The sequence below is a fragment of the Danio aesculapii genome, chromosome 21 (genome assembly GCF_903798145.1).
Source record: "Danio aesculapii chromosome 21, fDanAes4.1, whole genome shotgun sequence".
Taxonomy (NCBI): domain Eukaryota; kingdom Metazoa; phylum Chordata; class Actinopteri; order Cypriniformes; family Danionidae; genus Danio; species Danio aesculapii.
The window spans coordinates 16,786,962-16,811,584 of record NC_079455.1 but is presented as its reverse complement, the minus strand read 5'-3'; the positions used below and the strand labels follow the sequence as shown (position 1 = coordinate 16,811,584).

Here is a 24,623-nt window from a genome sequence, read left to right as displayed (position 1 = left end):
TACAGATACTTAATAAATAACCAGGAAAAAAGTACTATGGAAATCAGTGGTTACCAATGTCCAGCATTCTTCAAAATATCTTCTTTTGTGTTCAACAGAAAAACATAAACTCATGGAGATTTGAAACAAGTAAATAGTGAGTAAACAATGATAGAATTGTAATTTTTAGGAGAACTATTGTTACTGAGTTGTAACTAAAACTTGGAACTAAATTAACTAAATTTATTTTTAAAATTGATATTTTTCTTAAAGAAGAAAACAATTCCCATTGCGATAAACTTAAAAAAATATAAACTTTTTATTGCGATTAAAGGTAGCCACATGAGAATTCAATTCAACTGATGTCTATTTCTATAGCACTTTTACAATGCAGATTGTGTCAAAGCAGCTTAACATAGAAGTTCTAGCAAACTGATACTTTCAGAGCACTTTCAGTGCAGTTTTCAGAGTTGAAGTTCAGTTTAGTTCAGTTCAGTGTGGTTTTTTACTGCTGAAAGTCCAAGCATTGAAGAGCAAATCCATCAGCACAGCTCCACAAATCCTGACCAGAATCCTGACCAGAATTAGAAAGCCATTCAGAATCATTTTGCCTACAGTTTTACAAACCCTATGGAGTCAGATATGCTCTTTACATACTACTTGCCTGCCATATGGTAGATAACTGTGCATATTCAGAAACAGGGACAGATGTTACGTAACTACAACTAATGATCATGGCCGATTTTATAAAGGTCTTCAGTATCTCCCAATGAAAGTTCCTGTTTCAATAGAAAAGTTTCAGCTCAAGCATTTAACAAGCTATTAGTGGAGCACTGCTAGGATATTCTTTTAGCTGATACCAGCACAGATTTGATTAAACTATTGGCCGGTTCAATAATCATATTTGCTAATTGCTCACTTGCTGTATGTAAACTGTGGTCATTAAAATAGATGATTGATTTGAAGATGTTTCCTATATGGTTTTAAACTGGTCACACACGATCTGATTGGACAAAAGCCTTGGATTTTTAATTTGGGTGTTGTGGGTTTGAAAGACCCACCCCTCACTGACAAAGGGTCCAGGGTTTGTCACATGAGCTCATTTATCTTATTTAGACTGCTATGCCATCATAAACTGTAAAAAAACCACAGAAAAAGGCTTTAAGACCAAACAGAATCCTCTGTTGGCTGTTGTGACTTCAGCTAACCTGTTTTGGCCAATGCCAACTATTATTTTCCATTAGTCCAACAATCAGCTGTGCAAGAAAACATACAATCTGACAAAAGCGAAGTCATCTTGTTATACTGTACTGTTTTTAAATAGAAAAAAAAACATTTTACAAGTAACTTTTATTCTAAATCTTGCACCTTATTCCTGAAACAAAAAGTGATCAATGAAAAGTGAAGCACCAAAAGCGGCCCATATTACTATTCATTTGAATACTAATTTGGCTATTGTTTTTATCCATGATTTTTTAAAGGTACCAATTTACAAGAGAGGCTAGAAAAATCATAAAGCTACATTATTATTAGTATTGTTTAAACGTTTTATTATTCAAATGGACAAATTCTCACTAAGGAATATTGAATCTGTTGGCTATTTGCCTAATTCACGAGTTTACACTTGCAATCGTTTCAGAATAAGGCATATTGGCGTGCTGTCCGGGGAGAGGGCTTTGAGCTCGGGCAGACACCCCAACTCGAGTTATTCCCCTTTTCAGGAAACAGAGAGGAGTTGGGATTAGAGCGAAGTATCTAGCCCGGCCCCAGAACGCTCCCCTCGGGAATGTAATGCTTAAGAGGTGAGGTGTCGGGGTGGTGGAAGGATGCTAAAGTCGTGAGATGCTGCAGGTAAGACAGCTTTGGTATATATAGGGGTTTGGTCAAGAACTGATTGGATAATGGAATGATTGTCAATGACGTATTTGATACTGAAACTTCTGCACGTGCTCCTCCTGAAATTTGTTTACAAAACATCACTAAATGACAACAGACTACAGTTTTAATTTAAAAATAACAGATAACTATTTTTTCTAATGATATATGATGCAATAATAAATTAGTATTTTTAAAATACATGTTTATTCATATTTATTTATTCTAAATTTAATATATTTTAATTATTTGTTAATATTGTGTTCATATTTTGGTACATTTTGGTACATCAAAAAGTGTGGTTATGATGACCATCCAATAAGCTAATCCAGATAAAAAGAAACACCCCTTTTACCAGGCAGGCTACAGACCTGGTGAGTACATAAGTGCTTCAAAATCATAGGACAGGAGGAGCTAGATAAATTAACAAAGCATCTAAATCAGCTCCAAGTATGTTAGATCCCATTCCAACAAAATTACAGAAGGAGTTGCTACCTGTAGTAGGAGAACCGATTCTTAATGTCATCAACTCTTCCTTATCTTTAGGCCACGATGCAAACCCTTTCAAGCTAGCTGTTATTAAGCCTCTTATTATGAAACCACAACTTGATTGCAGCTACTTAGCTAATTATAGGCCTAAATCAATTTTCAAATCTTCCATTTATGTCTAAAATATTAGAAAATGTCGTGTCTGCCCAATTATGCTCCCTTCTACAGTTCAACAATGTTATTTTGTAAATACATATGCAGCTCCTTAACCTTTCTGATTTTGATTGTAATGCAATAATGTGCACTTTTTGTAAAGCTACTTCTTTACAAATAAACTTGAATTGAACTGAATTGAATTGAATCTCTTCTAGTGTTTTTTTGTTTTGTTTTGTTTTTAAAGAAATAATAGCAGATCAAAAAACAGCCAATATGTATTATCGGCTGATACGTTGCTGCATCTCTACAAGCAAAGAGCCTATGTATGAACATGATAATGATTTCATTGTAAATTTCATCCCACTTCCTGCAGACGGATTTTTCTTGAAACCATTTCTAATCAAAAAATCCCCAAATCCACAGACTTTGGTTGTTTTGCATCCTTCCGCTCTCCTCTGCGGCCGTTGTGATTCATCTAATTCCTCCTTCTCCCAGTTTCGCTCCCTGCTCTGTCTTTCCTGCCCCCTCCTCCTCTCCAGCCATGGGCCATGGCCCTGGCTCCACGTGAAAGCCGATACGCCACATTCATTATTTAGTCACCACGCAGTCACGTCGAGCGCCCACCACACTGCTCTCGCTACGGCCTCTTTATATCTCGCTCTCTCTCTGTCTTCTCTCAGTGCTGCGCGTCTGTCGGGTTGGCGTCCGCGGCAGGACTCAGGTGGGCGCTGAGATCGGGCCAGCTGAGGAAAAGCAAGAAGCCTTGTGAGGCAACGTCGAGGTTGAAACTCAGGCATTGCTGTGTTCGTACTGCGGCACAAAATCTAGCCCAAGCCATAGGCGCAAACACATCCCTGCTCACATGATCACTTGTGCACCACTAGCCCACACACACTCAGTATTATTGAAGCTGCTCTGGACAAGACAAAGTAAGACCAACAAGTTTCAAACACCTAAAACCATGTGGAGATAGATGATATATTAACTAGAGTGTTCCACAACATCAGCTGGGCAGATGCTAACTTTGAGCTCTTCAATGGTTTAGCGTTTCCTAATGTAATCTTTGAATAAAGCTATTGGGTGGAGTTTTCGAATTAGACAGCAAGTTTCTAGAGGTAATTTTAATTAGGGTGTATGAATAGTGTCAAATGACATCAAATATACCAAACTCTAATATATCAAACTCTTTAGGCTAAGAAAAAATTCAGCATTTCAGTGACTGAAACTGAAGACATTCCTATCCACTTGTTAAGTCGTCCAAGCAGCTACTCATTTGAATTGAGAAAATATTCTTTTATGACCACTTTTTCGTCATATCACAGATTATAGTGAATTTTATATAAAATCATGGAGTACACAACAGTCTCTAGATTTACTGCATCACAGACACCAATATATTAGCAATTAATAAAATATTAATATGGCCATCGTAAATTCAGCATGGATATATATATATACATATATATATATATATATATATATATATATATATATATATATATATATATATATATATATATATATATATATATTTATTGCGATCAAGATTTTTGAAAGTATTACATCGTTTTGCAAATGTTTATTATTACCATTTGATGAGTTTACTCGTACAGTTTGTTACAGCGATTTGACCCGGAAGCCACTTCGCATAACGTTACACTTAACAAGCGGATAATGCATTGTTAATCTCAGTGAATAAAGTATCCAAGATTATATAAACTTTATTTAATGTCCAAATATTCAATGTCCTGTATAGAAATAAACTAATGTATTTAATGAAATAAAAAGTAATATTGTGGGGTACTATATCAGTTAAAATAACTGTTTCTATGTACATTTATTTGAAATGGTCATTTATTCCTATGATTACAAAGCTGAATTTTTTGCATCATTACTCCAGTTTTGGGTGTGATGATCCTTCAGAATCAAAAATGCTGATTTGTTGATCAAGAAATATAAAGATATTTATATTTTATAATATATTTAATGCTTCCTTGCTGAATAAAAGTATTCATAGTCAATAAATTTATATTTATCAATTAATTTATATTTATTCATATATTTATGTTTATTTCTAACATAACTGTGAGGTACATTATTATTATTTTATTATTATTATTGAATTATAAACTTGTAAAGAGCTATGAAGTAAGAAGAAATTAGTGTTAAGACTTAATATTACAGAGGACAAAACCTGCCACACATAAAATACAAAACTGCCTAAACCCACAAAAGTCAACATTAATTAAATATATAAATAAATATGCTAATAAATATATAGATGAATAAATCCACATATTTCATCACGAATGTATTAATAATTTAATGTATGATTTAATAATTTAATTTAATCTATGAGAACATAAGATCTATATCTCTATCTAGATACACAGTCACACAGACAGACAGACAGACAGACAGACAGATAGACAGACAGACAGACAGACAGACAGACAGACAGACAGACAGACAGACAGACAGACAGACAGACAGACAGACAGACAGACAGACAGACAGACAGATAGATAGATAGATAGATAGATAGATAGATAGATAGATAGATAGATAGATAGATAGATAGATAGATAGATAGATAGATCTGTTTACAAATGTACTATATGTCTCTCAACTGTGTGCCCTTTGTTCCAATTAATTATTCATATTTTTTTATTTCTTTGCTTATTCATTTATATTTATATATGTCTTAAGACTTTGTATTTATTTGCATATTTATCTATAGTTTTTTAAGATTTTGTCCTTAATAAATATTCACCTTGTTTCATGATGCACTTCCTCCTCCTGCTCAGTTTACATACTGAAAATTCAAGTAAATACTCATTTCGCACCAACAATACAATCATGCGAAACTCAATCACAACACTATGGGTGCGTCTCACACAGGAGCCCTCAAGAATTCACTAGCTGTGACCTTTAACTAGTAAATAACCCACTAGAAGTGACCCTAACGGCCAATCCTCTTTCACAGACCAGCCCACAGCCAACCACTGCAATGCCTGACCCGTGACCTTTAACCCCAGCTTTGTCCAAACAGCCGACCCTAACAAGGAGGCGACTCTTTTCGGCAAGGTCATCATTCCAGCAAGGTGTCAACCAGAAGACCCACATCTTAATCTGTGTTTATTGATTTTCCTATGAATAAGTTACCGCTGCGATGTGCTGAGGGCTCAGTTTCCACAGGTCAGTGATACGACGGCGCTCTGTTACTGACCTGAGGGGACAGGAGAGCACAGTTTCACTGTTTCCGCTCGATAGTCTGAGCTAAAAATTCTAGACTGAAGGTTAAATTAAACTAGACGAGTTTGATGAGAGCTTTGATGCAGGCTTGACAGTGATAGCATTAATTAGTTTGTTGTTAGCATGTTTTTACCCTGGACTGTTATGTTGCTAGCAAGAATTGACATGTTTAAGACTATGCTAGCAAGTCATAAACTAAAGTCACACTGCAGAGCAGACTCTGAAATCTTCAGACGCTGCCAGAACTTCATCAGAGGGAAGATGTGATAGCAACGAGCATTACGCGGTTGTCGGTAAACATGTCAAACCAACGATCAAAGAACACAGATTTTAGCCTAGGATTACATTATCTTTTAGGATATCAGAATTTTTTCTCAGACAACCAAATTGTGGCTGAAATCAAACAGTGTGAGCACGGGCTTTAGGATGTTATAGCAGATTAATAGCATGTTTTAGCAGATAGATATTTAGCACACTATGCTAGTAAGGAAGAATGTGTTGCTAGCATGACCAGTGTATTTTTAACATAAAATAGCTGTATAACTATTGTCCAAAATAAATTAAGAATATGTTTTTATCAGATGGCTAATGCTAGCATGTTTCTCGAATGATTTAGCTAATATTGTGTCCAAATGTTTGTAAACTTTTTACAATTTTGCTAACATGTTTCAATATCGTTTTCATTAATAAGCATATTGTTAACATTTCAGTTGTGACTGTTTCATGTTGATTGCATGTTTCTCTAATGTTAGCTGTTAAAATAGGTTAACAACATACTAATAACAAGTTGCTATCACAAATTAATATGTTTTAACATTATGCTAACCTGTCTAAGCATGATTCAAGAATGTTTCTCATGGCTAACATGTTGCTGGTATGTTTATAACGTACACCATTTTAAAACTTTATGCTTGTATGATTTAACATGCTATAGCTGCTGCTGCTGGCATGTTTGCTAGACTGAAGCAATTAACATGTTTTTACTGATGTATACAACATAGGCTCATTCTGAAAATGTCCCCCTATATATGTTTCTGGAGATCGCAAATTATGTAGCCAGAGGTACTTATGGCTGCATTTCGTTTTTAAAACGAATGCTACGGGGAGGTGTCACGCCGTTTCTTTTTGCGATCTGCACTGACCTTTTACCTCATATGGATGGCTTTCCCGCTGTTACCAGTTTGTCCAATTAGCTCGCCATGTACGTCGGCAGACTTGAGACACAGAGAGGAGTTAACCACGATGAGGGGATTCGAGTCCGGTAAAGAGAGGTTCCAGAAATCAGGTAAGACAAAAACAGAAGTCAAAAAAATAAATAAAATAAACAAATAAATAACAGGGTGAAAATGTGGTAAAATCTGAAAAAGGATAAAACTCAGACGAGGGTTTTTCTTTTTTGTTTTTTAAAACGATCGGGTGGGTTTAGGAAAGTGGGTGGGTGGGTCAACTGGTGTTTTTAAAAACGCTATTGGTTGGGAGGGTGGGTCAGTCGATTGGTCAGACATTCAGTCAGTCAGTAAGTCAGTCGACAGCAGCCTCTGGTGGATTTTTGCAAGAACAGCAGGTGCTAATGGCACTCGCAAGAGAAATTTGAGATCCCAAAAACTGTACACAGCAGCCTCTGGCGGAAACTGCAAAAAACTACAAAAACTGCAAAACATTTACCTCCTGGGATGTATTTCACAATCTCTATAAATGTATATAGCGGTACGTTTTCAGAATGAGCCTGGGTTGGATGTATAGCGCAGTTAACATGAATTAGAATATTACTAGTATGAATTAGCATGTTACTAGCATGTATTAAAATGTTCCTAAAGTTCCTATAGAGTTCCTAGAATGCTTTAACTGTCCAAGGTTAATTTCTAGGCTTACATAGTTATGATAGATAGCTAGATAGATGAAGGTTTAAAGGTCTTGAACTGGTTTGATATACGTTAAATACACTGTAAGAGTTATTGTTTTAAAGCTTTGATCATTGTTTTTTTTTTTTTTTTTTTTGCTAAGCTAACATAACATTTCTTTTTTATCTTTAGTGTTCACTTTACTCAAACATAACAAGAAGCCATTTTTGATGAATTCACAGCAAAAACAACTGTATAGTGACAGACAACCAATAATGGGATGTTTCTCTGTGTGATCTACAATAAGATTTCAACCCTTTAGGCTTCTTTTTTTCTAAAAGCATCCAAGCCGATCTGCCTGTTGCTTTCAGTGTCTGTATGTCTTTGCAGCAGCCCTGCGGTCATGTGTACCTTTGGTTGTGTGTGTGTGTGTGTGTGTGTGTGTGTGTGAATGTGAAAGTGTGTGTGGTGTCAGATAGAGGTGCAAGTTGGCAGCTTCTCTCTGTGTGCTCATACCAAGACGAGACCATCTCCCCCTTTCAGAGCACGGATATCACCGTCATCTTAAATCAAGCCTACATTTGACCGGCATGAGACACATACACACACACACACACACACACACATGTTTAGCTGTTATGTAAATAGGGACATTGAATAGATCTCTTTTGCTTTGATATACAGCAAGCTAAAATAGCAATAATCTAATCCAACCTGTCGCATTAACTCTAACAAAGTATGTCAGCAATAAAAAAGACAAAGTAGAAGAGGAAATAATAAATAAATTGTATGTAAATGTAAATATTTTATGTCATTTTAAATGTTTTGTTTTACCCCATAAATTAGGTGACACAATTAGATGATTACAAAATTATTACAATAGAAATGAGGACACATTTCTGTTGTTTTGCATAAACTTATGTTAAAATTAAACTGTGAAAAACATTTTGCCAGGTATTAATTGTGATGGTGTTAATTATATCATTATCAATCAAAAATATCAAGCTGTTTTGTATGATTGAATCAACTTGACTACGTGAGATTACACTAATGAAAGATGTTGTTCGGATTCAAATATGTGTAAACAGATTTTTAACCTATTACAACAGCAATTATAACAGCAATTATATTATTGTTAATCAATTTAACAGCAATTATAATACTGTAGGTTTTATAGTAATAGTTTTGACAGTTCTTTAAAACATTTCCTCCTTTTCAATTTTAAGGTTTTCATAATTTTGTTTTGGTATTGTCACTATTCATGTGCCACTTTTTGTTTTGGCTATTCATTTTTATCAAATTATATAGTTTAATGTTTTGTTTTGTTGTTTAGTTTCTTGGTTATGCAGATTGTTTTAGATTTTAGTAAAACTAAAAGATGAAAAAAGTTTTCTTGTTAAATGTTTTATTTTTTATTTATTTACTTTTCAGCTTAGTCACCTTATTCATCAGGGGTCGCCACAGCGGAATGAACCGTTAACATATCCAGCATATGTTTTATGCAGTGCAGTCTCTTGCATTTACACACATACACTACAGCCAATTTACTTCATTCAATTCACCTATTTGGACTGTAGGGGAAACCGGACCACCCAGGGGAAACCCATATGAACACGAGGAGAACATGCAAACTCCACACAGAAATGCCAACTGACCCAGCTGGGGCTTGAACCAGCGATCTTTTTGCTGTGTAGCAATCGTGCTACCCACTGCGCCATCGTGACACCATTTTATTTTATTTTATTTTATTTTATTTTATTTTATTTTATTTTATTTTATTTTATTTTATTTTATTTTATTTTATTTTATTTTGATTTATTTATTTTATTTTATTTTATTTTATTTTATTTTAATTACAGACTAACCCTAAACCAGAAAGCCTCAAATAAATACATCACATAACTAAAAAATAATAATTATTAATCTATTTAACTTTGGATTTCAGGTGTTATTTAAACTATTTAAATATTCTATATTATTTTATTCTAATTTTTACATTTTTAATTTACCAATATGGTCAGTCAACTGATATTCCAGTCTGACAAGCAAACAAGTGAGTAAAAACGCTAATGAAATCAGCCAAATAGACCTCAGAAGACTACTCAACCAGCTTAGTCTCAATCCATTCATTCATTTTCTTTTCAGCTTAGTGCATTTATTCATCAGTAGTCGTCACAGCGTAATGAACCGCCAACTTATTCAGCCTATGTACTACACATCGGATGCCCTTCCAGCTGCAAACCCAGCACCAGGAAACATCTATACACACTCATTCACACACAGTTCAATTAACCTATACTGCATGTTTTTAGACTGTGGGGAAAACCGGAGAACACGGAGGAAACCCACGCAAACATGGGGAAAGCATACAAACTCCACACAGAAATGCCAACCGACCCAGCCAGGACTCGAACCAGCAACCTTCTTGCTGTGAGGCGACAGTGCTAACCACTGAGTCACGTGTCACCCAGCTTAGTCTATTTTTGGTTTAATTAAACAAATATACCAAAAAAAGTGAAATTTCTTCCAGCACCTAACATTCATCATGTGCAGAAGAAAATATATGCACAACCACACCAACACTTTTCAGTACTCAAAATACAAATGAATGAAATGTAATTAGCATAAATCCTCACAGACACTTATGCTAACACATGCTAACAAGCAAATGTGCATTAACAGCTGAAATAAACAAACAAGCAGTCGCACATCTTCACGCAGATGAACGTGAGCGTCAGTGGGATGAGACTCGCGCTCCTAATTCTCCAGTGCTTCTTTTATTTCCATTCAGACGCAGGCTTCCTAAAATAATTCCCCACATCTCCAGTCAGTGAGGTGTGAGGTGGCGAAGGCCTGGACTCCCCCCTCACTCGCCCCTGTGTTTTTATGGCTCTCTCTGAGACGCCAGCAATGCACCGTGAAAGCTGAAAACACCCAGTGCTGCAGGATCACTGCCTGCCTGTGCCCTCGCTCTCAGACAAACACACACACACACACTTTACCACACACACACAGTCACTAGTGCAATACAACCAGCAAACACTCACTTCGATAGGTCACTGCAAGTGCATTGGACAGAAAACCCTGTAAAATATCTGTTAATTAACAGTTTCCATGTATTTTGTGATTCACCAGTGGTGTTTTCCATTTATTTACGGTTGTGAATTGCATTATGGGAGCTTGATCTCTGCTCTGTCGACTTTTGGTGTTGAAAATGTAACGCCACAGTTTGACAAAGTAACTTTTATTCTAGTAGTTTGAAATAATATAACGTATAAGAAATAATATATAGAGAAATAAGTCTGTAAAATAACAGAAAATGTGCTGACAGCTTATTACAAGGTTTTTGTAGAGTAATATACAACACCAACCCAGACAATATAACACTTTAAACTATTAAAAATGTTAATAAAAGTCGCTTTTTTAAACTTTTCAAGGTCCCATAATGCAATTCAAAAGCATAAATAAAAAAAATGTAAAACTAAAAACATGATTCACAAAATATGGAAAAACTGTGAAGTTCCGAATATTTTTTACAGTGTAGGTCAGTCTGAGGGAAACTGATCAACCTAGTTAGCCTTAAGAGTTGAGTTATTTAAGTATTCCACAGATTCAATAGTCTAGTTACTGGGCAGATTAAATTACAAAACTTTATTGGTAATACTGGTCAACCATTAAAACAAAATGGTGAAGTTTAAATGGCTGTTTAAGTTAGTGTTTAAGTTATTATGCTAGAAAATACACTCACCGGCCACTTTATTCCAGCTGCTCATCAATGCAAATTTCTGATCAGCCAATCACATGGCAGCAACTCAATGCATTTAGTCATGTAGACATGATCAAGACAAATTGCTACAGTTCATACCGAGCATTAGAATGGGGAAGAAAGGTGATTTAAATGACTTTGAACATGACATGGTTGTTGGTGCCAGACGGGCTGGTCTGAGTATTTCAGAAACTGCTGATCTACTGGGATTTTAACGCACCAACCATCTCTAGAATGGTCCGAAAAAGAGAAAATATCCAGTGAGCGGCAGTTCTGTGGGCGCAAATGCCTTGTTGATGCCAGAGGTCAGAGGAGAATGGCCAGACTGGTTCGAGCTGATAGAAAGGCAACAGTAACTAACCAACAAATAACCACTCATTACAACAAGGTATGCAGAAGAGCATGGTGGTGTAATGGAGTGAGGGATATTTTCTTGGCACACTTTGGGCCCATTAATACCAATTGAGCATTGTGTCAATGCCACAGCCAACCTGAGTATTGTTGATGACCATGTCCATCCCTTTATGACCACAGTGTACCCATCCTCTAATGACTGCTTCCAGCAGGATAACACGGCATGTCATAAAGTGCGAATCATCTCAGACTGTCTTCTTGAACATGACAATGAGTTCACTGCACTCAAATGGTCTCCACAGTCACCAGATCTCAATCCAATTGAGCACCTTTGGGATGTGGTGGAATGGGAGATTCGTATTATGGATGTGCAGCTGACAAATCTGCAGCAACTGTGTGATGCTATCATGTCAATATGGACCAAAATCTCAAATTAATATTTCCAGTACCTTGTTAAATCTATGCCATGAAGGATTAAGGCAGTTCTAAAGGCAAAAGGAGTCCAACGTCGTACTAGTCAGGTGTACCTAATAAAGTGGCTGGTAAGTGTACATTTTTTGGAAAAGGTTTGCATGTTCTGGTTAAGTTAGTAACAAAACACAGATGGTCTAATGGTGATGAGATACGCTGAACTCTATATGATAAAATGTTACCTCTATATGATAAAATCTGTACCAATAAGTCTGCAAGACACTTGCTGGTTAAGAATTGCATGCTTATAGACAGAATACTAAGTTCTATAGGAATGAGACACTGTGCAGTCAGTATCTTTTTACAAAACTTTACTGGTGAAAATTCTCATGCTATGGGAAACTTGCTGACCTGGTTAAGTTTTAAAAACCCTATGCTTATTGATAAGGGTTGTAGTTAATGGTGATGAGTTACTTGGGAGACTAAATTCTAAAACTGTACTGATGAAGTTGGACAGCCTACAAGAAGCTTGATGACCAACTTAATATTGCTGGTAGAAAAGACACATTACTTATAGAAAATACTCCATTTTCTAGGTAATAGTCATGAGCTAGACCAGGAGTGCCCAATCCTGGTCCTCGAAGGCCAGTGTGCTGCAGAATTTAGCTCCAACTTGCTTCAACACACCTGTCAGAAAGTTTCTAGTATGCTAGTTAAGGCTTGACTAGCTGGTTCAGGTGTGTCTAATTGGGGTTGGAGCTAAACTCTGCAGGATACCGGCCCTCCAGTACAGAGTTTGGGCACCCCTGTAATAGACAATCAAATTACGAAACTTTTTTGGTGAAATTGATCAGGCTGTAAGACATTGGTTTCAAACTCAATTACTGGAGGGCCGCAGCTCTGCACAGTTTAGCTGAAACCACCCCAAACTCACACCTGCTTAATAGTCTCTAGTAGTCTTGAACAGCTTGATTATTTGAATTAGCTGTGTTTGATTAGGGTTGGAGCAAAACTGTGCAGAGCTGCGGCCCTCCAGGAATCCAGTTTGAGACCTAAATTGTAAGAGGTTGCAGACCAAAATAGTTAAAAAATGACAGATTTTGTAGGTTTAGCTATGATATGACCCTATGTTACTTTAAAAAGAGGTTTAAGAAGTTTAAATGACAAAACTAATGAAAGTAGTCGGCCTGCACCAAGACTGAATTAGTCGGATTAAGCTAGTTAAGACTCCCATGGTTCATTTTGATTACATGACCTGCATGAATGGAGCTGGATGGCCAGGTTAGTGTAGCTTAAGTTAGTTTAGATTCCAATCTTCTAATTAAGGGCAATTGGTGTTGGGTAAAAAAGTAAAACATTACAATTTCTAAACCTATCTTACTTTAAATGTATTCTTACTTTAAATGTAAAAATAACATAACATACGTTCACATTACTTTCCTTAAAAAGTAACTATGTCAAACATTTAGCTACTTTTTAAAGATTGTAATCCACTTGTTAGACCTTGACATATGGATAATTGTTTCCAATTCCAAGCACTACTGTTTTGAATAGAGAAAATATTTGTTGATGACCACTTTAGTCATGTAACATATTAAAGTGAATTTCTTATTAAACTATGGTGTACACAACAGTCTCTCCAATTGCTGCATCACAGACACCAACATTTTAAGCATTTATAAAAACGTCTATCACTTCATGGCCATCTGATATTTGTCAGGATTATAAATATTACAGCGCTCTATGAGTATTTATTTGGTACCATTTAAAACAAAGACATAACAAGTAGATTTATTACTTTTTCCCAACACTGTTGTCAATAACATAATAAGTGGTCAAATCTTTACGAGTAATACTAGTAAGTCTGCAAGAAGCTTTTTGGGTAAATTAGTTTCCAATCCCAAGTCAATGGACAGGATTTTATGTTCTAGTTAATGGTGATGAGATGTTAAATGACAAAACTTTCTGGTCATGCTGCATGAAGTTGCTCATCTAGGCTTATGCTACAAGAAAAGATATTTACGAATTAAGTGCTAATACAGATTGGATTCCGCACTGTAATTTACAATGATGAGATTGTTAAAAGGTGTAAACATGTAAATATGGTTCGGTACAGTATAGTACAAAATGGATTTATTTCCGTTACCACTGTCAGAAGTACCAAAATACCGTATTGTATCGTATCAGTGTTTTGGCAAGCTTATGAAACAGTACATAGCACAACAATACAGTACCAAAATGGTGAAGCTAGGTTCTTTTGCTATTTTCTTACAGAGAATCACCACTAGTGTGTGCACCAAGACAAGAGAGCAATAACACAGGATGCACCAAACATGACACCATAATAATACAATACAGCACGCAAAAATGAACCATGATCAAACAAAGCTTGTTGTCTTCTTTAACAAACAACCACATCATGCCAAGAACAGAATTTGCTGTCCTCTGTTGTTGTTAAGGCAGCCATGTGAACTTGAGCAAGAGGTGCCACTTCCTTCATCTAGCTGCATGCATATGCTGTGCGTCTATATTTGAAATATTGAACTTGACTGTCCAAAAGATGCGATATGTTAAAGACCATACAACTTTGTTTAATGAGCAAACATCATGCTGATCGCCTGCCAAGTAAAGGTGGCACTGACAGCAGAAACACGAGCCTGATCAGGGGTGCTTTGGGGTAAAAATTGCTAAAATAATTTCGGAGTGCACTACGAAAGGAGCTTTGTCACTTTGAAGTTCACTAAAACTGAACTGTAAAAAATAACTTTGAAAGCAAATTACACGAGAGAGAGAGAGAGAGAGAGAGAGAGAGAGAGAGAGAGAGAGAGCTTTTTTTTATTAATCATTTAAAGTGGATGTTGGAACTTTTGAAGGGAATAGGACACAGGGGGATATAGACAACTGTGAATAGAATACGGACCTATGCTGCTAACTTTAGCTCTAGAGGTGTAGTTGCAAACGCACACTTTTGCTACACAGCTTGCGAATGTTTATTTAAACGATAGATTCAAGAAATGCCAAATCAATTTACTGTAATTTTCAAAGTAGTTGCGTCACAGATTTTTTCACACTGCATGACTATCTAAGGTAGCATTCCGTGGCTGCTGTGTTCGGCAACAGGGAGTTTAACACTGCATGACTTTACAATGAAAGAATCGCCAACAACTTTTGGTCTCTGAACTGAGAACTGACATGGAAACCATGCGAAGTCACAGAGTATATCTTTTGTTATAACTGCATAATGAGAAAGAAGCCTTAAGTGGGGTAGAAAATGTATTATTTTGCTCACCTGGCTTTTGAGGGAATTACAATTTCTTTCTTTTACGACCCGGTTGTGGTATTGCTCAGATAACATGACAAACCGATACGGGTGCTGCTGCATTTCCACTAGTTTTTCCTCCATTTTCTTGGGTCCAAATAGAGCGAAAAGAAGCACTTTTAACTGGATGCTGCACCCTCATTGGCTGTAAGTAATGGCCAATGTTATTTTCAATCAGAACACATTTCAGATGGCATGATTTTGAATCGCCGACAGCTCCAGATATTTAGAATGCCAGATATCTTACGGGTGTTAGCAACTCATCTGCGATTCTCTCGGATTGCGTCTTTGATAGTTCAAACTGTGTGATTGTTACTGCCCCAATTTGCCAGTGATTTCAGGCATTTGTCAGCGATTTCTCAAAACCTGTAAGTGAGTCAAAATTGGGGCTAAAATTATGCAGTCTGAACTCAGCATTAGTTGGCTAACGATGTTTTTCGGAAACACGCCCCAGGCTGACCCATACCGAACCATACAAAACTGATCTGAACCATACAGCTCAATGGAAACAAGGCATAAAACATGCTGGCATAAAACCATACCAAAATGGTCAGCCTGCACGAAACTGGCTGACGTTAATCTTGCTGGTTAAGTTAGTTAAGACCATGCTGATCGATAGGATGTTTAATTTAATAGATGGGGATAGTATGTTAAAAAGTCTAAATGGAAATATGGTATTGGTTAAATTGGGTGGCCTGCATGAACCCAGTAAATCTGCCAGCAAATCTAATAAATTAATAACATAGGTGGAGACAGCAGTTCACAAGCATACAAAACAACAACAAAACACCATGTTGGTGATCATCGTGCAATGAAGATATATTGGCGTGCACATCAAGCTTCTTAAATTAATTAACCAATTAGACAAACTTGGTCTTAACTAGCTTCAAGAAGTCTCAGTCTAGCGCTCATTCTTCAATCTGGATCAGTGTTGGGTTTTTCAGATTTGAAGCCAATTCTCAATGTGGAGTCTCAATTATCTTACCTAAAATGGTGCCAATAGCAAAAATGTCGAAAAATGTGCCACAATTGTTCATTTTTAGAGTCTTCACTGCATTTTGAGGTGGTTATTTGAGCAATGTTTACTCAACAATAGAAATAAATCACCAACAATCGAACGATTACATCCTTTTCTTCTTATTAAACAAGCTTAACTAGCCAAAATGCTCTATTGCAGGGTAGGTTTTAGCCTAACACACACATCATCTAGCAATTGAACTTTCCATTCAGAAACCGATTCTAAAAAAAGAATTATGGATCAAAATATTTCTGTATTATGTGTTACATCAAGTATGATGATCTGGTTTGCAACAGGTCAGCAATCTGACTTAAACAACCTTTTCTTTTTAACAAGAGCAGAAAACTAGCCCAAAGGCTATGAAATGCAACGGCAGTAATCCGTAGCTAACAATGTACAACATCAAACAATTTAAGGTGTATTCATAAATTCACTTTCAGAAATATATATATGAATCAATACGATGTGCTTTCCACAGCGCCTGTTTCAACACTGTCTAGTAGCAATAAAACAGCAGGTGCAGCACATCTCAGACGCTTAGCGCGAAACTATTCCCATCATGCTAGGCGCTCGAATTAACATCTATTTAAGAAACCATAAACCGACAGTGCTTTATGTTTTAGACACGTTTTAATCGCAGGGGCTCTGAGACGCCATCAGACGTGACCTTGTTTGACTCCATACTGACTGGACAGCTGGGGAAGCAGACGTGGCATGGAATTATCAGACCATTTTAATGGCTGAAACGTTAGCGACACAGCATCGCTTTGCCATTATTATTCTTACCAGCAGTGTTTCAATGACGAGTCTGTATTCAGCAAACAGAACGACGAAAAAAAGATTGATTTAAAGGTTTTATTTGTGTGGAACACATCAAATGGACAAAGCCAAAACCTCTCTCTGAATATATCAGACATCAAATGAAAGGAAGCATGAGCAACTGAAAACTGAACTGAGACAATTGCATATCAAGCACAGAAATATCCAACATAAGAGAAAAAATGAATGTATATTTTCCAAGGAGACAGTACAAGGATACTTTCAAAGTTCCTTTAGACACGCCAGAGCCTCAATGGATCATTTTTGTCAAACTCTACAAATTATATTTAACCTACTTATATGTGTCATAGTTTCAGAATGTCTACTTATATCAGAACTGCTTTATTTCTGGAAATGTTTCATTACTAATTACACTACTGCTCAAAAGATTTTGTTACTTTTTATTTTATTATTAAGGGCTGCGTGTAACTGATCTAAAATTATTGTGATTGGTCATATTTGATCAAAACAGTAATATTGTGAAACGTTATTATTATTATTATTTAAAAGAATTGTTTACTATTTGAATACATTTTAAAATGTAAATCTATTTTAGGTAACACTTTATTTTGATGGTTCATTTAAGTATTAGTAGACTGTCTGCTTAATATCTGATGATACTGCTACTTCAACAGACATTTAACTGACTATAAGAAACTTTGCAAGTACACGTCAACTTACACTAACCCCAACCCTAACCCCAACCTAACAGTTTACTTATAATCTAATGAGAATTAGTTGGCATGTAACTTAAATTCAACAAACAGACCATCAAAGTAAAATGTGACCGCATTTTAAATTAAAACCATGATACCATTTAAAGTTTGAGGTCATTTTCTAGACCACCAATTGACTAATTTCTGAAGAAGCATGTGACACTTAAAAATAATGATGCTGAATCTAGGCAGGTTATCTAGGGCTTATCTAATTTACAACGAATGCATCTTTGGTGAGCATAATACACTTATTTTAAAAACATTTTTTGTCAACCACCTTTAAATGGAAGTATATTTGGGCGATTGATGGAGCAAATTATACATTTTGGATTGAAGAATATGAAGACAACCATAAAACACCACAATAAGATTCAGTAAGTTGACGTTAAAAATAAAAATGAAAATTCTGTCAATAATCACTCACCCTCATGTCATTTAAAAAAAAACCTTCATTTTGGAACTTTGGAACATAAATTAAGATATTTTGGATATACTTTGAGCTCTTTGACCCTCCATAGCTTGGGTTTGAAATGACATGAGGGTGCATAATAAATGACAGATTTGATGTTTTTTGAGTGAACTATCTCTTATTACAGTTGCTAAAATAAACCAACAATGAAAATACTTTATTTACATTTACTAATCTAGGTTCATATAAATTCCTTCATATAATAATAAGCTGTTAATAGGCATATACTAATAAGCATACAAAACTGAAGCACTTAACAATAGTATATTTATAAATTTGCATTATGCTAGATTATTAAATGCAATAAAATTGTTGTCCATTGTTAGTTCATTATACTAAATTGAACCTTATTATAAATCATTCCCATCTTCCCCTGGAATAACATGAACCATGAGACCAAAAATATTCATTACGTAAATTTTGAGTTTAAAACTAATATTCTGTGAATGAAAAACTTTATCTAAGATAAATTGAATACTAATAAAATTTGAGCATTTGTACAAATCAAACACCTATAGGGATGACCTCAGCAAGAAGTCCGGAGGACCATTAGCCCCCACTGATAAGGGAGAGGAGGGGGTGAGCCATTCGTCACTGACACCTGGTGCTCCAGATGACAGCCCTGTGGCAAGATGGATTACGTCGTACAGAAAACACAAAAACACATACACAAATACATCCACATCATGTCCACCTCTACACCTTTAAAAATACCAATGGGTTCATGAAACCAACTTAATACGTATCTTAATCTTAACAAAAGCAACCGCATTGCTCTGTAAAAGCAGACTAATGAATGCAGGGACCTATAAAAGCGGCCGTACCGGAGGGCGTCATGTCTCTGAGGAGTGTCCTAGTAGTGTCACGGCGGCAGGATGTGGGAAGAGTGACGTGATGCCGCAGTGGGGGGCAGATTAGAACAAACCCCATGGTGCATGTCTGGCCGTATCGCCCTCCCCCACTACTGTCAGTGCCACCTGTCACCCCAAAGCCTCATCTCGCAGACTAAACCTCAGCAGAGGCTCGCTCATCACCACCAGCCAGCATGTACAAAGTTCAACCCCAATATGAAGCAATGAAGATTATGACACTTTCAGGCCACAAAACATTCCAAAATGACTGAACAACAGCAACTGAACAAATTATAGAGTCTCGGTATCGTTTACCTCCAGTGCAGCAGACGGTTTCTTCTTGAGCTCCTCACACTTGCGGAACTTGCAGATCTGGTGGCCCGTCTTGCGGTTCCGGCAACTGCTGCACTGCTCGCAGTTAATCCTGCGCCGACAAGGTGGACACATCCCACACCGTTTCCTTTTCTTCTTCCCGGAGCTAATGGCGGAGGCCAGCTCGCTTTGCACTGGGTACTCCGTCAAGCCGGCCATGTGCAGCGCGCTGTCGGCGAGGAAGACTCCAGCCGGCGTCATGATGAACAGCCCCGGGTTGAAGGGGAAGCCACCGCCCACACCATACGGGAAGTCTGTGTGACCCCCAACTGTGTCAGCCACTGATGCCCCCTCCAGGTCGACCGACCCAACCTCGCCCCCACCCACGCCCACTCCCATTCCCCCTGGCAGCAGCATGTGCTCCATGCCCGCCCGCTTCAGCAGCGCAGCTGCCTGGGCAAAGTGCAACAGGCCATTCTGTCCCTCCAACACCTGCTCCAGGGTTCGGTCCAGCTTGCTCGGCACCAAGGCCGAGGCGGAAGGCTGCTGTGGCTGCTGCTGGGCAGGCTGGGCAGGCTTGGTCGTGTGGCTCTTAGCCTGACCGTTGTGTTTCAGTCCGTTGGCGGTCTGGGGACATGCGGCGGTGTACTGTGAGAGGGTGCGAGACCTCTTCAGACTCTTGCTGAGAGGCTCGCTGATGATGCCGCTCCGGTTACGGCGTTCGATGACAGGACTGTCCTCCCCACAGTCCTGGTCTGTGTCCGGGTCCTGGGCCTTGGGTGTCCGGCTGCCCTCCGGCTGTCCGCCAGACATGGTCCAGCCCCGGGGTGTGAGCGCGGGAGGGGGGGCGGGGTTGGGGAGGGGACGGGGGCTGGCGAGGAGGAGCCAGGCAGCACTCGCGATCCAGTCAGTACCCAGGTGAGGGTGGAGCCTCCCCTTAACGGGCGAATCGGCCGGCCAACCCCAATGCCCTCAGCTCTAGACTTCAGCCCTCATCCACATCTTTCCTCCGACAACCTGTAAACTAAGACACAAAGACAGAAGAAAAGATGGGAAGATGTTGAAAGTGTTCTGATGATTAAAAGAGACCTTGACAACAGAAAAGCAGTGCCTAAGAACAGTGAGCGGCGAATTGGGCCTCTCTTTCTCATGGCTCCAGCATTTTATTGAGTGCTGTACTGATGCCCCTACTGTGCCTGAGAAATCAATATGTACATTTATCTTCAAGCGCTACGTAGAAGGAGTAAAGCGAAAATGAGACAGAAGTGAGCTAGGCATTGTGACATCTTGGATAATAAAAAAGCAAAAATAAATAAATTAATTAAACCATGAAATCATTGTCTCACATTAGCCCTTTTCCACAGCAAACTGGTTTACTATTTGGAAATACACGTCTCACTGCTTCTATAAAAGACGAGAAGCTAAAAGTAAACCAGACAGTACATCACACTGTACAGTAAGCTTGACTGAACCAATTAACTTTCCTTTATCAGCTTATGTATCACAGAAAATGAATAACATCAATTTTTCTCTGAATAGATCAATATGTCTTTGGCAAACTTCAGTAAAGTTCTTATGAATAAAGTCAATAACATAACTTTTAAAGTATGATGTCAACTCTGCAAGCATAAACCTGACGACCTGTCTGCTCTTTCATTCATTCACTGCAGTAGAAGTGCACATACAGGTAGGCATCTCTTTGAAAATTAGCAGAAGTACAGTATGTACTACTCACTTTGAAGGGCAAAGCACATCATGTACTGTGAAGGGTGCAGGGCAACACTGTCCCATATGTACATGTTTGATATGTCCTACATAATTCATTGCCACTTTATTTTGAATCAGACTCTTACCTTCATATGTCTATACAGTTGAAGTCAAAATTATTAGCCCCCCTTTGAATTTTTATTTCTTTTTTAAAAATTTCCCAAATGATGTTTAACAGCAAGGAAATTTTCACAGTATGTCTGATAATATTTTTTTTCTTCTGGAGAAAGTCTTATTTCTTTTATTTTGGCAAGAATAAAAGCAGTTTTTAATGTTTTTAATAACCATTTTAAGGTCAAAATTATTAGTCCCTTTAGGCAATTTTTTTTCTATAGTCTACAGAACAAACCATCATTATACAATAACTTGCCTAATTACCCTAACCTGCCTAGTTAACCTATTTAAGCCTTTAAATCTCACTTTAAACTGTATAGAGGTGTCTGGGGAAAAATATCTAGTAAAATATTGTTTACTGTCATCATGGCAAAGATAAAAGAAATCAGTTATTAAGGATGAGTTGTTAAAACTATTATGTTTAGAAATGTGTTGGAAAAATTTCTGTTAACAAAAATTGGGAAAAAAATTAAACAGGGGGGGCTAATAATTCTGAGTGGAGAACTACTTACAATTTTATTTGTTTACTTTTGGAGGACAAATCTTATGCCAAATTAATAAACGCTTTCACCTGTTTGTAATGTCTTTATTATCTGACAAAGCCTATTTGACTGGATGTCTAACTTTCAATTCTTGCTGCCTTTGAGAGATGGTGAGCTGTTCTACAGTGACTGAAACTTTCTGACAACAGCTTGTCCAGATCAAGTAAAAGGGACAAACCTTTTTTAGCCTTAGCAAGAGAACCTGATATTTCCAAATCTTTAAAATGTAGAATTTTGCAAAAAATATGACAAATGTAGAATTTTCCACAGCGTAAAGGGTTTTTTAAGAGCCTTGGGTGTTTTTGTAAAACACTGTTCTACTATATGGTATAGCCATAGCTAAAGATAATGGGTGACAGTTTGTAAACCACACTGATTAGCTTTAAATATTATAATTTATTTAATTTTTTTTAGTAATAATAATTTCTAAGATGCACAAATATGGTTTCATGACCTTGAGTGCTCGGCCTGTAATGTCAAAAAAAGAAAAAGAAAAAAAACAACTGTAAAACTGTCAACCCTGTTACCTCCCCGAGGGCCTAATTATATCCTAGAGTGTTGTATTCCAGAATAATTCAAATGTAGTAATGAACTTTAAGATGGCACAATGTAATTTATTAGCACTTCAGTTCAAATGGTATGAACATTTACTTCACGCAAACTTGAAAAGACGCCAATTTCCTTTCTTAATCCACAGACCTGTTGTCAATCACGTGATAAACAATGAAGCATACCATGACACAACAAAGTGAGTGACCGCACACAGAATTTCAGAATCCCAATGCCAAAAACTCAACTCTTGTTTTTTTATTGGTTGCCCCCCGTCCACAACAGAGACATCCACAAACACCCACACACACACAACCCCACTGAGAAAAGCTGAGGAAATGGCCGGGCCAGTCCTTATAAGGGAAACAAAGGGACAGGGAGGGAGAGAGAGAGGATGAGGGGTGGTGGAGGGGATCTACGCAGTGTGTGGAAATTGGAAGGCCAGAATTAGTGGGAGGTAAAGCTTCAAAGGCAGGAGCGCAGCCCCCGCATTCTCCCCAGCTCAGGGGTCTGTGGCGCCAGCGGACCACAGCCAGCCTCTCTCTCTCTCTCTCTCTTTCTGTCTCTCTTCTTCCCAAACCAGGGGCCACACTGCCTTACCTCGCTCCTGCCAAACCTTCCCCACCGCACACATCTCTTGCTGGGACTATGGAAGCACCCGACCTTCACGTCCCCCAAAAGCACTGAAATTACATAGCGGCGTTTTCATTCAGTATTAGCAGCAATGACTCACTTCCCATCCGAAGCTAAGGAGAAAAACATGTCTCTAACGGACCATGCTAGCCTGCCATGGACAGCCCGTGGTTTCTCTTTTATCCTGGCTTGGAATGGCAATATGGCACATCTCAAATCCGTTCCACTCTTATGGTTGCTGCATCAAGCCAACAGTTGGCCACACATCATCTCACACCAAGCGTTATCCTAGCAGCACGGCAAAGTCCGTCCCAACGATATAGACACTTTTCTTTGTTTTGGGTGGTTTCAGGGTATGATATTCTGTAATTCGAGGCATGGTCTGCAGTCATTCAAAAGTTTGGAAGAATTGTATACTTGTTAACATTTTATTGTTGATGTCCTCATTACCAGTGGAGGAAAGTAACTATTCTTACTTCACTAATGTACTTGAGTACATGTTTTAAGTATCTGTACTATATTTGAGTACTATTATCATAGCAAACTTTTATTTCAATCAAATCCAAAACAAAATATTGCACTTTTTTTTACTCTGTTACATTTCCTAAATGAAGCTGAGTAAAAGTGATTTGAAAGGGGAAAAATGTCACCTGCTCAAAGACAAGAGAGTGGTGTTTAATTTATGAACAAGCTGAATTTAATCAGTTTACCGGTTAAAGTCGTTCAAAAAATGCACTTAATCCTTAATTTGTGTATTAGACTGACATCTGCTCAAGAGTCAACAACTCATTCAGTTGATCTGATCAGAGTGAGACGCCAGTAAACGATTCACAGATTTAAATGATCCGTTTAGAGTGAGTCTTCAGTAATCAATTCACTGATTCAAATGATCAGTTCAGAGTGAGTCTCTAAGAAGCAATTCACTGACTCAAATGATATATTCAAAGTGAGTCTGCAGTAAATGAGTGACTGGTTAAAATGATTGTTTCAGAGCGAGTATCAAGTAAATGATTCCCTCATTTTACAAACTGATCTGAATAGGGTTTCACATGTTTTCTGAGTGGTTATTAGACTAGAGGTCTGTGCAGGACTGTTTTTTTAGTCCCGCTCACGCTAGGTTTTATTCCTCACCTGACTGATCCCACTGTATATTCAGTCTTTGTTCACCCACAGCCTACCTAGAATAATTTTCTACCCGACCCGACCACAAGATTTAGATCTGGTTTCCAAAATCTTACATTTAAATAAGGTATTACCAAAAGAGAAAGATAACAGATAAAACTGTAGGTTCTGCAAGGATTGTAGGCCAAATGTTAGTTTTGTTTGCCCCTTTGTGATGAGACATGAGTGCTTAAACCTGAGGCTTCAGTCTTCTGCTAAAGGGTAAA

At 37.6% G+C, this 24,623-nt stretch overlaps 1 protein-coding gene across 5 annotated transcripts in view; it reads right to left on the bottom strand.

The window, feature by feature from the left end:
• cxxc5a (CXXC finger protein 5a) overlaps nt 1-24,623 on the bottom strand; it is a 142,376-nt gene that overhangs the window by 6,304 nt on the left and 111,449 nt on the right. For all 5 annotated transcript variants that reach the window (XM_056446776.1, XM_056446775.1, XM_056446773.1 and 2 more), the window contains exon 2: nt 19,634-20,654. In XM_056446776.1, the coding sequence (XP_056302751.1) occupies nt 19,634-20,443 (810 nt within the window). In that variant the 5' untranslated portion in view covers nt 20,444-20,654. The remainder of the gene's footprint in view (nt 1-19,633; nt 20,655-24,623) is intronic.